General features: G+C 40.6%; 2 protein-coding genes across 5 annotated transcripts; one reads left to right on the top strand and one right to left on the bottom strand.

Annotated features, from left to right (window-relative positions):
* Positions 1-607: 607 nt before the first annotated feature.
* gucy2f (guanylate cyclase 2F, retinal) lies at positions 608-8,591 on the top strand. 3 transcript variants are annotated; one of them, XM_077611979.1, is made up of 19 exons: positions 608-1,115; positions 1,187-1,968; positions 2,444-2,742; positions 2,886-3,240; positions 3,308-3,392; positions 3,482-3,578; positions 3,943-4,068; positions 4,236-4,316; positions 4,474-4,650; positions 4,846-5,002; positions 5,078-5,227; positions 5,497-5,645; positions 5,726-5,889; positions 5,963-6,155; positions 6,575-6,749; positions 6,927-7,025; positions 7,095-7,189; positions 7,356-7,441; positions 8,286-8,591. In XM_077611979.1, the coding sequence occupies exons 2-19, from the start codon at positions 1,242-1,244 to the stop codon at positions 8,389-8,391; spliced, it is 3,321 nt and encodes a 1,106-aa protein (XP_077468105.1). In that variant the 5' UTR covers positions 608-1,115; positions 1,187-1,241; the 3' UTR covers positions 8,392-8,591. The 3 variants fall into 3 exon arrangements, with proteins under 3 accessions (XP_077468105.1, XP_077468104.1, XP_077468106.1); XM_077611978.1 differs by lacking the exon at positions 608-1,115 and having other exon boundaries at positions 1,124-1,968; XM_077611980.1 differs by lacking the exons at positions 608-1,115; positions 1,187-1,968 and having other exon boundaries at positions 2,463-2,537.
* An 808-nt stretch (positions 8,592-9,399) lies between these two features.
* On the bottom strand, positions 9,400-13,270 carry serpinh1b (serpin peptidase inhibitor, clade H (heat shock protein 47), member 1b). Of its 2 annotated transcripts, none has more exons than XM_077611906.1 (7): positions 13,103-13,270; positions 12,040-12,183; positions 11,753-11,945; positions 11,275-11,545; positions 10,707-10,805; positions 10,395-10,627; positions 9,400-10,195 (listed from the first exon to the last, which is right to left on the bottom strand). In XM_077611906.1, exons 2-7 carry the CDS (start codon positions 12,156-12,158, stop codon positions 9,893-9,895), a joined length of 1,218 nt encoding a protein of 405 aa, XP_077468032.1. In that variant the 5' UTR covers positions 12,159-12,183; positions 13,103-13,270; the 3' UTR covers positions 9,400-9,892. The 2 variants fall into 2 exon arrangements, with proteins under 2 accessions (XP_077468032.1, XP_077468034.1); XM_077611908.1 differs by lacking the exon at positions 13,103-13,270 and adding an exon at positions 12,649-13,086.
* Positions 13,271-14,647: the final 1,377 nt, after the last annotated feature.

The following is a 14,647-nucleotide window of genomic DNA, read 5'->3' as shown; positions in this document are numbered from 1 at the left end:
ATGCGAGAGCACAACAGTTCTGGTTTCTCCTACCATCTGTGTGGCATCGCCCCAGCTCAATGTGCAGATCACATAGTTTCAGAGGATTTATTGAAAATGTATGTATAGTTTGTGCCACTAGAAACAACCATCAAAGACAATAACTAAGTACGAGACGACGCAATTTCCATTCCATGATCAGAAAGAAACACAGTGAAGCATACAACATCCTTTTTAAGAAAAAAAAGCCATTAGTACCTAATTCTAAGATTAAATCTTCATCTATTTTTTCTTCTTCCTGTAACTAAAAGACTAAATCATATAATTCAGATGCTACAGGCAGCACATGCAAACAGCAATGCATATATAGAGAATATCTTCAAATGTAGAGAAAGTAAAGCCAAATGATTGAAATAATGTCACCATTTAAAGTGCCTCCTATCTCCAAATAAAACAATTCTAGTCTGATTTTTAAATTTTGGAAGTAATATCTACCCATTACCAGGATCTTATTGTTTAAGTTGAATTGGTCAAGCTAAGTCTGCATTTCAATGGCCATGAATGTGTTAAATGTGTTGAGGAGGAAAAGAGGCCTTGCTGAAGCTCCAGCCGCATTGTAACAGGGCTTTCGGACTAGACAAAGACCGACTGTCAATCCTCTTACAATGTGCCGCAAAGAAAATGGATTAGCAAGTAACACAGTCGTTTTGGCCCTCGGTCACTTTGACGAGGTGGATTGAATCAGTCTGTGACTGACATCATAAAATATTACATCATACAAATTTTGTTTTTTATAGTATTTGGGAGAGTTTTTGCTCAATATCAACTTTGGATGATATTTTTTTTAAAGCTTTGCTTCTAAGATGAGTGCAGAGGAGCTCCGTTGTTTGTTGTTACCCAGCTCTGCCACTTGCACGCAGAGCAGTTAAAGTGGGTGACTGTGGGGCGTAAGTAGCTCTCCAGGGTGCTGAAGTTGCCTCCAAACGGCTCCCCGGTCTCACTAACTGTCACTTGGCAGCCTGCTGGTCCAAGCGCAATGAATGATTTGGCTTCACGGTAGCTTGACACAGGTAAGGTTGAGAAGATGGTGAGGTGAAGCCGAGACTACGGAGCCGTCCTGATGACTTAAACGACGGGTAGGTGGCTCATTTTCCTTAGTTAGACTGACATGTAATTCAAATGCAAACATACCGAGAATGTTTTTTAGAGACTATCCTGCAGTGAAGCAAGCACATCACTACCTCAATCTCAAAGCTGGGACAATGAATCATTTTCAACCTGTATGGGAGCACAGCCATCCAACTGCGGTTATAATAAAAAGCAGGCATACACTTCTGGCACCACCTTTTTGTAACTTTCTTCTATGGCTCTTGCTGGGATTATTGACGTTCCCTGGCTGTGTCCACTGTCTGGCATTCAAAGTGGGCATTCTGGGGCCTTGGAACTGCGACCCGATCTTCTACAAGACGTTGCCGGCTGCCGCCGCAAGGCTGGCGACATACAGGATTAACGGAGACCTCAGTTTAAATTTAGGTCTGAAGATGGATTTTGTCATTTTACAAGAGCCTTGTGAAACTTCTAAAGCTCTTACTGAATTTATAAACTATGAGAATATGGCAGATGCATTCGTGGGACCAACGAATCCGGGATATTGTACTGCAGCATCACTGTTGGCAAAGAACTGGGACAAGCCCATCTTCTCTCACGGCTGCGTCAATTTTGAGCTGGACAGCATTACTGCGTTCCCAACATTTTCCAGGACCGTACCATTTCCTTCTGAGGTTCTTTTCACGGTGCTGAAGCACTTCCACTGGGCTAACATGGTGGTGGTGTCCTCCAATGAGGACATCTGGATCGATACGGCGGAGAGAGTGGCTTCTGCAATGAGAAAAAAGGGACTCCCCGTTGCCTTGGTAACATCTGTGGGCCTCAATGAGACCGAAATTGAGAGCACGCTGAGGAGGATCCGAGACGCAGGGGAGATAAGAGGTGAGTGGCTTATCAGAAATTAGCATATATTTTTTTCATCATCCGTACCGCTTATCCTCACAAGAGTCGTGAGGCTGCTGAAGCCCATCCAGCCAACTACAGACACAAGGCAGGAGACAGACACCCTGAACATTTAAATAACCAGGGTGGCAGCAAACGAGTGAAAGTTCCCATGTAAAATTGATTTGATTGATCTTGCCAGTCAATGAGTTAAGCACTGTCTGACCAAGCCATGATACAAATTATTTCACATTCAAGTGAGTATGAAGTAGTTTTGCATTAAAGGAAAAAAATAGGATAGTTAAAAAAACTGCAATTAGTACAATATCCTCATCAGTTAATCAGAATCAATATCAGAAGCCCAAAAATGGTATCAGTGTAACAATAACTACAACAAATATAACTGATACCACTATCCAAAATACTTTTGACCTTGCAGTGTTATTTATATAAGATGTATTTTCATGTGTTCCAGTCATCATCATGTGCATGCACTCTGTGTTGCTCGGAGGAGAGCACCAGGCCACTTTTCTCATCAAGGCACAACAAATGGGTCTAACTTCCGGCAAGTACGTTTTTGTGCCCTACGATGCCCTGCACTACAGTTTGCCCTACAACGCCCCCTACTTTGCCCTGCAAAACAATAGCAGGCTGAGTGAAGCCTATGACGCTGTGCTCACAATCACCATAGTCTCAGATGGTGTGTCTTTCACTGAGGCGTACACGGCTGTGAAAGAAAGTGGGGAAGTGGCATTGAGTGCTCCTGCAGAGGAGGTGGGAACGAGTAAAGAAGCATTTTAGTGCCTGACAATCTCTTTTGAGCCATGGCACATGTAAAAAAAAATCATTACTAAAAATGAATGCACCTTTTGCTACTTTTTGTCATGCGCACGAACAGTATTTGCATTTTATTGCAGGTTAATCCATTATTTGGAACCATTTATAATGGCATCTATCTCCTGGCCAAGTCCATCCACAAGACCAGAAAAGCTGCAATGCCTCTTTCAGGATCAAATCTGGCCTACTTCACCAAAAATATAACTTTTAGTGGCTTCAATCAGAAAGTGCAAGTTGACAACAGAGGTGAAATACAAACTAGTTATGTCATCCTGGACACCAGCGAAGGTGGCAGCCAGCTTTACCCGACCTATGTAGTGGATCTCAAATCAAAGAGGCTTCGGTTTGCTGGGAGGTCCATTTCTTTCCCAGGAGGGTCTCCGCCACCGTCAGATTCTAGCTGCTGGTTTGTTCAGAGTGTTCTATGCAAAGGAGGTAATGAACTTTCAATTAGAAAAGCGACACATTGTCTTTCTATCGACTGCCATGTGTTTTTATGCAGGTGTGGAGGTCACATATATCATAGTAGTGTTTGCTGTCACCTTGGCTCTGGTTATAACAGGACTTATCATCAGTTTATACGTCAGGTAGACACTGCACTAATTTGGTTTAAACGACTTTGTTGAGAAGTTACAGGGAGGTCTGCTGTCATTGATTGACTTTCTCACCTTAACAGGCGAAGACTTCAGCAAATCCAGCTGATCAAAGGCCCAAATCGGGTCCTGCTGACTTTAGAGGATCTTACTTTTATCAATCCTCAGACAAGCAAGAGGGTGAGCACTCATGCTGTATCCCACACTTGAATCGACAAAATCTGATAATCAATTAATTATACTCTGCAAAGCATGGAGTTATATAATAACCCATTGGAAGTATTGAGACTGGAAAATATTAATTTGGACCAACTGGTGATTCTCATTATGCAGGATGTCATGTTAGTCTTGTGTCTAATGTCAATAATATTTCTGTTAAAATGCCAATTTATTTCTCAAATTCTTAAATTCAAAAAGGTGCTGAGTTTTGCCCCTACTTTTTATGTCGCAGAAAATATACTGTGATCACAGTTAAGTCCCATTTATTGAGGGCAGTTGTTTATTTCTATATTTGATGATGTTTTCTGTTCTATTTCATGTTTAGAAAATTACTTTAGAGGATATGAGTGAGTCCAAAAGTGCCCTGGAGGAAAAATCTGCTGACCGCTCACATTCAGTAAACAGCATCCACACAGCAACACATGAAACCACCAATGTGGCCATATTTGAGGTAAAGCACCCTAAGACAAATGTGAACACAACCACACACTCACTCACACACACATTTCTAAATATATATACCTCATACTCAAACTGACATTAAAAGCTTGACCCTTAAAAAGTTAGCAGTTATAACAACATGCAATATTTTAACATATAACATGAGACCTTTCTCAGGGGGACTGGGTGTGGCTAAAGAAATTTGAGGATGGACATTTCAAGGAGCTGAAGCAGAGCAGCACAAAGATTTTTACCAAGGTCAGCACCATGAAGTCATTTTGGGTTTTAAATTATTTTGGAAAAACCTTCAAGATGTCTTATGTTCATTCACAAACTGGCAGAGAGTCTGCAGTTATTATTCATTTGCTGTACATTTTGCCTACACTACCCCAATGCTGTCACTTTTGTCTTTCAGATGAAGGACTTGAGAAATGAAAACGTGAATCCTTTCCTCGGCTTCTTCACGGAAAGCTCCATGTTTGCGGTGGTGACGGAGCACTGCTCAAGGGGAAGTTTGCAGGACCTCCTTCGGAACGATGATGTAAAATTAGATTGGATGTTCAAATCCTCGCTTGTGCTTGACCTCATCAAGGTAAACATCAACTCTACTGTCTGCCTTCCTTGCAGATTAGCAGCTATAATAATAACCATTGTCTAAAAATATATATAAACTCGTTCATCCCCTGCCCAAGATGAACCTTCCCACCGAGTTTAACAACCATGGCATTCGTTAATAACCATTTTTTAAATGACTATACATTGAAAAAAAGGCACTTTGTATTTTCAGGGTATGAAATACCTCCACCACAGGGATTTCCCACATGGCCGGCTAAAATCTCGAAACTGCGTGGTGGACGGGCGCTTTGTGCTTAAGATTACAGACTATGGCTTTAATGAACTGCTAGAGTCTCAGAAAGCTCCAGCGGAGAAACCTCCACCAGAAGGTAAGTAAATATTTTTTCTATCAGAGCCACCAGGAAAGTTTTTGCAGTGAGAATTACTCTTTGTGCTCCATTCAGACCTTTTTTGGACTGCTCCAGAGATCCTGAGGGATCTTACGAGCTCCCGTAAAGGAACCTACAAGGGGGATGTATACAGTTTTTCCATTATTCTCCAAGAGGTGGTGGCCCGAGGAGCGCCGTACTGCATGTTGGGCCTGCCACCTGAAGGTGTGTATCAAAAATATACATAATTCTGTAAAACTATATACATCCATTTTCTACTGGAGCTGTCCTCATTAGGATCATGGATGAGAAAGAGGATAGCACAATTGACTTCGGGGCAGAGGTCTATACCCTAGTGAATAGAAGGCCTCAGTCTATGTCGATAACTGCAAAGTTCTAAATATGACAATTGCCACATGGCATTTTTAGACACCACCTCAAATGCATCTACACAACTGAGCTACTTGATAGCCTTTCATTAATGTTCTTTTCAGAGATCATTCGAAAAGTGAAGAAGCCTCCCCCAATGTGTCGACCCACTGTTTCTCCTGACCAGGCTCCTCTGGAATGTATCCAGCTAATGAAACAGTGCTGGGGCGAGCTTCCGGACCGAAGACCCAATTTTGATGAGATTTTTGACAGGGTTGGTTCACGATACCAGAATTAAAGTATTATTTCATTTGGTTTTGTTGTGTTGGTTATGAGTCTCTGTACGTCTTGTAGTTCAAGATCATCAACAAAGGTAAGAAGACCAACATCATTGACTCCATGTTGAGGATGTTGGAGCAGTACAGTTCCAATTTGGAGGACCTCATCCGAGAGCGAACGGAGGAGCTGGAGGCGGAGAAGCACCGGACGGAGAAGCTGCTCTCTGAAATGCTGCCACCGTCGGTTGACACACATTGAAACCACAAGACAACTTTTTAAAAAGTCACATGATAACCTCCCTGCACCTTTCAGGTCTGTGGCCGAGGCACTAAAAACTGGCGCCACAGTGGAGCCGGAGTACTTCGACCAGGTTACAATCTACTTCAGTGATATTGTGGGTTTCACCACAATATCATCGCTCAGTGACCCCATTGAGGTGGTCGATCTTCTCAATGACCTTTACACTCTGTTTGATGCTGTGCTTAGCAACCACGATGTCTACAAGGTGAACTATAAGTACTGACTTAGTTTCTTTCAGTTTGATTGGAAATTTTATATTTTGTTTACATTTATCATGTTTGTCTGGTCGATTGGTTTATTTTATTTATTTATTTATTTTTGGGAGACAGAGCAACACTCCCAAACTGTTTTAATAGCACTGCTGTTATTAGCCTGACTTTTCTGTCATTTGATTTAATTGCGGAGCTGTTTTTGACAAATTTTATAAGGGGAAAATACAAATCCTTATACAGATTGCTTTTTTGTTTTATCGCTTCTTGACAATGATCACCTGCAGTAATAGTGTGAACGAAGATTGATCGCATTCAAGATCTGTCTTGATAAAAATTAACCTGCTCATTCATTTACCCATTAAATTATCGCAAGAGCACACTGGCAACCTGTAAACCGGTATATGTTATCTAGGTGGAGACAATCGGGGATGCTTACATGGTGGCATCAGGCTTGCCTAAGAGAAACGGCAACAAGCACGCTGCTGAAGTCGCCAACATGTCTCTGAACATTCTTAGTTCAGTGGGTACCTTCCGCATGCGCCACATGCCCGATGTTCCTGTCCGGATACGGATAGGGATTCACTCAGGTATGGGCCATTCTTGTAGGTTTTGTCGAACATAATTGAATGCCATTGAAAAACAGATCTTATTTTTATTGATTGTAAAAAAAAAAAATTGGGCTCATTGTTGTCCGTGTCCAACTTTGCCCTTGGATTTTCCAGCATATTCTTTCCATAGGAGCCTATATTCTTGTGTCTTCTCAGGCCCCTGTGTTGCTGGTGTAGTGGGCCTGACTATGCCTCGATATTGCCTGTTTGGAGACACCGTCAACACTGCCTCAAGAATGGAATCCACAGGACTGCGTGAGTTTTCAGTGCTGTATATTGGCTTTATGTCAATTAACTTTTCATTTCCGATGCATTTTTTCTCAGCTTATAGAATCCACGTAAACCTGAGCACTGTCAACATCCTGCGCTCTCTCAAGGAAGGTTATAAAATAGAATGCAGGGGCAAGACGGAGCTGAAGGTGATATTTATTATGATGACTACATTTGGAGGAACCGTTTTCAATAAATTAAAACTACCATTATTTCCACGTGTGAAGTTGTATATAATCACATATACCTAACATACAGATACACATGTCTGCAATACATATTCAAACCTAATTATGTTTTTCTTTTTCTGATCAGGGGAAAGGTATTGAAGAGACGTACTGGCTCGTGGGGAAGTCTGACTTTGCAAAGCCTTTGCCAAAACCGCCAGAGATAAAACCGGGGTAAGTTACTATTTATAATTCTTGGCTTTCATCCATGTTTGATTCAAACAGATACAGTTGTAAACCTCATCAACAGACGGTATTTAAAAAAAATGACATGACACACGTTCTTTTTTAATATTTGGTAGCAATTTGTTTGCTAAGTGGTGAATTGTTTCCAAATTGTGCATTGAATCCACACCGCACAGTCTAAGGTAACTGAATTTGAATATTCCAAGACCCAAAATGGCTTCTCTCTGGAAGTGAATGGCATTTATCAACCTGGAAAGAGGAATATTTAATATATCAAGAATTCAGTTTTGCTATTTTTCTTATTTAATATTGTGAAAATTTGAGCTTACTTCAACAAAAAAATGACAAAATGATTAGCTTTCAAAATGTGATACCATGTACTTCGGATGGACTTAAATCATGTGCAAACTCGTTCAAACTACCCTATGCTACTTCAGGGAAGACAATCATGGCTTGAACCCTGAAGACATAGCCTCGTACAAAAGAAAGAAAGCAGAGAAAAGGCTTGCCGTGCAGGTAGAGAGCTTGCATGCCCGCTGGTGTTGTGTTCTGTGGAAAACATTGACCTGCCTTTAGTGTGAGCACTGTTGATTTCCACGACTTGCTTTGGGATCTTTCACATTAATCTTTTGATCTTATCAACTTCTCCACCCTGCCCGTAAGCAGATTTTGTAAATCCTTCTTTGTGAAGTGAATTAACCCTCATGACACCATAATTTACCTTTCTTGTTTTATTTGCCGTACATTGGCCATTGTGGTGTTATGTGTGCTTATTGCATGGTTGGATATGTAGTTTCTCTTTGATATTAATCCCAAGTTTTATCTTTGTTAGTGTCAACTGGCAGGAGATGGTGACAAACGAGATCAAGACCCTCTTCCACAAGGCTAACAGGCCGATGGACATACAAAAAAAGATCGCAAAGGAAGGAAAGATGTAGATGGAACTAACCCATGAGTCAAATTTCTTCTATATGAAGGAAATGTAGGCAGAGGACACACAAGCGGCAGCCGGCCTCTCTTCCTGTGACTTAATGCGGACTCCTATAAGAGGATTGTCCATCAACTGGCTAATCTTCCTGCAGCCAACACTGCAGAACATGATGGTGCTAATGTAATGAGACTTGTCCGATGACCCGCCTGCCTAGACCAGGAAACAATCTTCAGTCAAAGATGTACAGTATGCAATTATTTACTTGTTGAATTCAGTGGCCACACAGAGTGGTCGTCAAAATGAGGCAAGACTCATCCATCCAAATAGTTGCAACCCTAAAGGCCTAAAATAATATTTGTCCCTGTCTGTGCTATTTGCTCATTAAGGTTGGATGTTTTTGGATATATTTTTGTAGCATGCATGGTTGATTGGGAAGAAAAACATGATGGCGGGTTATAAAGACATGCCAAACAATGACATGAAAGATAGCCAGAAAAATCTCTGATATAAGTTCAAAACAAAGTTCATATATTTTCAGATATCAGGTGATGAAACGTCTTGCCCTGACTCACTTTTGTCTTTGCCATAATTTCCCCAGGGAGACATTTGTTTCGATTTAATAGAAGCCTTTCCCTCATTAAAATTAAAGGCTTTGCAAAAGTCTGGAAGCGTATGATTATTTTGTTTGAAGGAAAATAGGGACAATTATTTTGCTTTCTTTCTTTCTTTTTATTCTTTTGTTGCTTTTTTCTACCTTTCTTTCTATATTTCTTAAAATACATGATCAACTACAGTACACACATACCACTACCACCATCAACATCACACACACAAGCACACCAAAAACACTTTTATTTAGTCTACCAGTGATTGAACAAGTCAAGCATGACATTCTTGGGATAGTTGACTGCATCAGATAATCCCTGGCAGTAACATCTCCATACATCCCAAGTATGGGAAAATCATCTACCAGAAAAATTGTAATCCTTGAATTTGAACCACAAACGCAGACAGCTTTTATCATTTTCTTTTTTTATTGAAAAATTTGTTCACAACCACACAGTTCCGACAGCATTTTTCTGGCCAGCAATAAAGGTTGAGTGTGCTCGGCATAGAAATCCAAACTTTTTGAATTCAGACTTTGCTTATAATATTCAGTGCAGGTATAAGGCAAATGTTGTGTATTGAGGAGTGTTGTTTTTAAAAAAAAAACTGGCATAAAAATCTTCAACCATGAACGAAGAGAAAACAAATGTATCATATCTTAATGTAGTATGCTGTCATTACAAACATGCTGCAATAGAGAGAAGTCCTGCTTAATATAACCTGGAAAAATCTCAATTATAGGCTCATATTTGGACACAAATGAAGGCACTGTGTCTCAAAAGTTCAGATATTCATTCTAAAGTTTGCTGTTATGGAATGTGTTCCTGAAGTAAACACTAACGATTAAAAAAAAACAGTTTTCTTGACAACATTTCCCACTTTAGAGCTAAGCCGACTTAACATTACAGCTCATCGCGCATCTTATCTCCATTGGGTCGAACCAAACGGCCAATATATAGGATGGACTTTGTCTTGCTGTCTTTCACCAGGAAAAGAAAGGGGTGATCCACGTAGAAAAGCTTAGGCTCCCTAAGCTTCTCGGAGCCATAGATGCTGGTGTCGAACGGGTTTCCGTCCGTGGTCAACTCCAAGGCGGACGCATGGAAGAAGTCAGAGAGGTAAAGGTCCTTTTTTCCAGAGATGTTAGAAAGGTCTGCCTTGGCCTTGTCCACTGCTTCAGTCAGGCCCAGCTCAGCCAGATGTTTCTGCAGATCGAGAGTAGAGACAACGGCACTCAATTTAGCGACAAAAAACAACAACCCTATAGTTGTTTACTTCACGAAATATTCAATGTGGTTCAATGTACCGTCCTCTAAATGCTTCTACTTATCACTGGCACTAAATGAGTAACACTATTTCATAGTCAGCTTATTAACACTTTCACATCATGAGCCCTCATCTTACCTGGATGTTGTGGCTGACTTCCAAGGAGACTTTGGGCAGCGAGATGGCCACGGCCCTATTCTGCATTTTACTGAGCCAGGTGTCCACCTGTGTCTTCGTCAGCAGTTTTTCTAGCCGTTCGAGGGGTTCCAAATGGTATGGCATAATGAGGATCATTGAGGCTTGCTTCTGACCCAGAGGCATGTCCAGAACATAGAGACGGTTCTGCTTATCGTCATAGAAGTCGTACAGACCTGAGCAGAACCAGAAAGAATGATCAGAACATATCTATTCTCTTGATGCCTTGAAAAAGAAATAGTTAAGGAAATGTACCAGTGCGGTGCATCATGGAAACAGAAACTGTTAAAGAGCGGGTCACCAGGAAGCCGCGGCTGTCCACCATCTTTTCATGGAACTTTTGATCCCAGTGAGCTGTAAGGGAAAACAGAAACCACTTTGAGTTCAGCTTTTCAAAGTGTCGTAATGACCGCAGACCTCCACTAAACGCGAATTGAATTGATCAAATCATACTAACGTCTTCATTTTTTTATTTGTTTTATGCATGTACACATCTATGCAAACCACCACACACCTTTGTACTCTGCCATCTTAATTCTAACACACAAGGCATAGATGATATAGGGAAAATTTGAGTTTTGTTTTACAAGTGTTGTCATCGAAGAATTTCCACTTTTAATAATAATAATAATAATCGGACATAGGATTTGTCATCATCATTGACTCGACAAAAGCCTAATTGTCATCATACCCAGCTGCGTATGACGAAATTTTTACTTAAGTTAAATATTACTGTCAGGTTTGCCGTTAGAAAAGACCTTGCTAATACAAAGGAGATCAAACTACAACATTGGAGGTTAAATAAATAAATAAATCTACTCACGCTTGAAAAACATAGCGTTGACGATCATGGCCCCGTCGGTCTTGACCACCTCTTTGGTAATCTCTGGCAGCTTGCCACCGGTCGACTTGGCTGCCCACTCATTGATGGAGTTCACTGCACTCCTCTTGTCGCGGAAGTTTATTTTAGAATGATCGTAATTATAGTGCTTCTTGCTGCTCTTCACAAAGTCATCAGCGAAAGCCACTGAGCTGGGCCCGTACAGACGGTTGTTGATCTTCCATGTGGTGTTGCGCGTTTTGGCGTCGCTCACCTGTGGACAGACAACATAGAAAATGTGATATTATGTTTGGTTCATGAGCGGGTCTGAAAATTGGATATTATTTGGTGTAGTAAGAAGGAGTAAAAGGCATTGCTAAACGTCATACACCAATTGGTCCTGTCTCCCCCCTTTGTGTCCCCTTGTTTAGTAGGTGTATATCCTCTTTATAAGGATTCCCCTTGAAATTGCTTGCCGTACCTCTGAGAGGAGCTCAGAGAGGCCCACGTGCAGATGCTCATCCTTGAGTTTGTCAGCGTGCAGCAAGGTTTTGGCCTGTGCGGCCGTGGATGATTTTCCCCCGAGGGCGACCATTCCCAAAGAGGAGGCCAGTACGACAGGCGAGATAAGAATATTCTCTGTCTCCTTCGCCTTTGCCATGTTGTGGTAGAGGCTGCAGATGAAAATGAAGGGTTTTTATTTTTTATTTTTTTTATTTTTTTTGTCAAATGAATTAAGATTCAAATTGACTGCCATTGCCTACTGACCTAAAGGCCAGATTCACACTGTTGTCAGCCAGCGTAAATGCATGGCCGCTCAGCTTCTTCTCCTCTGCTGAGGTTGCAAGAGCCAGCAGGCAAAGAGCTACGAGGATTCTCACCCACATCCTGTTTTTCTGCTAAAGTAGTGGCCTGCAAACAAAAAGCACGTTTAGTACATGTCTTCATGTGAATCAACTCGAGTGTCTTCTCCTGCTGGTGTGAGTAAAAATGATCAGTATTAAATGAAGGGGAAATGCTCTAGTTTTGGTATGAGGGGAGGTCAGGAGGAGGGCTTCCGTTCAGCAAAGATTTTGCCCGCCACGTCAGCAGCAGGATCTTGAGTTGCCACCCATTCAGTGCTCGAAACAAGATGTAATCTGACACCTCTTTCTGTTCTCTCTTAGATACGATATCGCAAATCAACACTTTTAAAACGTTGGATACTTTTTCAAAATCCATTAGTTTAAGCACTCCCAACTCCCTGTTTACATTTTACAACACAGACATTTTTTTTATTTCCTTTGTGAATGACACTGGTTGTCTTCAGCCAGGGGACCATTGATGTACTGCAGAAATGAGTATTATTTTCACACACATTTTCATATATATATATACCTTGATATCTTTTGGTGTCTGTGATTTTCATTCTGAAAAACAAGAGGTGTATGTAATAATCCCCACAAAGGTGGCTGTAAAGCATGGTTGTAAACTCTTGACTGCCTTTAGGACTTCAAAAACTAAATTTTCCTCTTGGAGAAAAAAGATGGGGATCTGACTGTGTCACATTTATGCATCCCATTTCCAAATGTAAACTGCAAATTTGATTGTTGCTGGATTAGAGATAACAAAAAAACCTCAGCAGATTTTGTTGCAAAATTGGAGGCATTGAATAGTTGCATTCAGTCTTTGACTGAAAAAAAGGATGAAATCAAAGCAACACTACAGTAGAAAACAGAAAAAAACAGAGGTACTGCGACTTTAAAGCAGTCAAACAAAGCAGTATTATTCAGGCGCTCCCTGCATTCCATCCTGAAAACAGAAGTACGTATTATTATCTTCTTATCCTTACCTGGTAACAATCTGCAGGGCTACTTCTCTCAGCTGTGTCCAGAAGATAGTTCAGTTCAAGCAAAAACACTCACTCTATATAAAGGCAGTAAAAGAACTTTCTAGAAGTGGGAATGGGATATTCAAATGGTTTTGTCAGGGAGGTGGAAGGCGGGCCATCCCCCTTTGGAATGCCGATGGATTCAACTGATCCCGGTTCAGTTTTCCAACTTTTTGCCAGAGAAATGCTCCACTTCAGAAATCAGATTCTGGATCAGTTTTGTTAATGGTGGACTAAACTATTTGAAGCCTCTTTTCCATCTGAATGCAGCTTTCTGACTCAATATCCCACTTTGGTTACATCATGTTTAAAATTCAACTTTTATTATTAATTTAGTTGCTATTACAAACACAAAAGGCATTGGATACTGAATGTATATTTTTCCCTGAGCATTATCTGATTGCTTTGGCCTAAAATCATCCTCTAGTAGATTTGCCTGGATGTAAAAGGCAAAATTGTACCACGCTTTTCATTAACCCAGTTATTTCTGATTTGATCTATGACCTGTAAAGGCTTTTCTTGTTGCTGTGATTCACACATGAAGTAGAAACCCTTCCCCCATCAGTGCCACGTCACCACAACTCAGCTGGCTAAAGATGGAGTGTATATCAAAATTACATAAATTGTAGCTTCAAGGCTCAAATTATGCTCTGCACAAACAGCAAGTAATTATTAAAGTCGGAAAATTCGGAATGGAAGATCTATTTTTCCACCCAAGTAAATACAGAATTGTCCTTGAATATGCTATCATCTCATCTATTGTTATTGACACAATATTTAAGGAATTCATTGATCGGTGTATCCCAAACTAGTTCTCAATCGGCAAAAGCACTTTCCATAATGCCAATATACATATTTGACACGTTTATAGAATTTCTGTGCTGCTGTTTAGTAGTAACTGAGTTTTGCAATGGGGAAGGGACAGAAACAGACTGAAAAACAAATGTTTAAGGACTAAAAAGGAGTGTGATATTTAAGAATTGGGCCTATACTTGTTTTATAGTGCTTTTATAAAAGCAGTTGTTTTCCATTCGCAATCGTGTATATAGTGTCTCACCTAAAATGTGTCAAAAGTGGATTAGCAATGTAATTCTCCTGGATCTTTTAGTTAAAGAGGCATGGACTGAACTCAGGCCTGTAACAACCCCCCACGGAAATGAATCCTTACCACCCCCCAGGGATTAGTTGTTTTAACCAGCAGTTTGCACTGAAATTCCTCATCTGGGTTTCAAACATGTCTGGTCAAATCTTCTAATACACATCATCTACAGAGGAATATATTGGAGCTTTTTATGGTACAATGAAGTATTATTACCAGGGGAGAATGAAAGGGAAAATCAATGCAGCAACACAACTATAGGTGATTTTCTATCCCTCATTCAGATAATAATGGTCATTATTATTTTGCCCTTATTCTTGTCCATTTGTGCCTATCAGGACAAAAAAAAGAGATGAAATATCTTCTGCAGCTATCTATCTCATCTATTGTTATTGACACACGCACAC

The sequence above is a fragment of the Stigmatopora argus genome, chromosome 10 (genome assembly GCF_051989625.1).
Source record: "Stigmatopora argus isolate UIUO_Sarg chromosome 10, RoL_Sarg_1.0, whole genome shotgun sequence".
Lineage (NCBI taxonomy): Eukaryota > Metazoa > Chordata > Actinopteri > Syngnathiformes > Syngnathidae > Stigmatopora > Stigmatopora argus.
Note: the sequence above shows the minus strand (reverse complement) of the source record. Positions and strands in the feature narration are given on the sequence as shown.

Bases quoted from the DNA above. Each gene is read 5' to 3' on its own strand.
- serpinh1b (XM_077611906.1), bottom strand. From the start codon at position 12,158: ATGTGGGTGAGAATCCTCGTAGCTCTTTGCCTGCTGGCTCTTGCAACC. The intron at 10,806-11,274 runs GTGAGTAGATTT...TTTCCCTTACAG, and splicing joins CAACGCTATGTTTTTCAAGC to CTCACTGGGATCAAAAGTTC. The intron at 10,196-10,394 runs GTAAGATGAGGG...CTCGATCTGCAG, and splicing joins AAGTCAGCCACAACATCCAG to AAACATCTGGCTGAGCTGGG.
- gucy2f (XM_077611978.1), top strand. From the start codon at position 1,176: ATGTTTTTTAGAGACTATCCTGCAGTGAAGCAAGCACATCACTACCTC. The intron at 3,579-3,942 runs GTGAGCACTCAT...TTTCATGTTTAG, and splicing joins ATCCTCAGACAAGCAAGAGG to AAAATTACTTTAGAGGATAT. The intron at 5,646-5,725 runs GTTGGTTCACGA...TACGTCTTGTAG, and splicing joins TTGATGAGATTTTTGACAGG to TTCAAGATCATCAACAAAGG.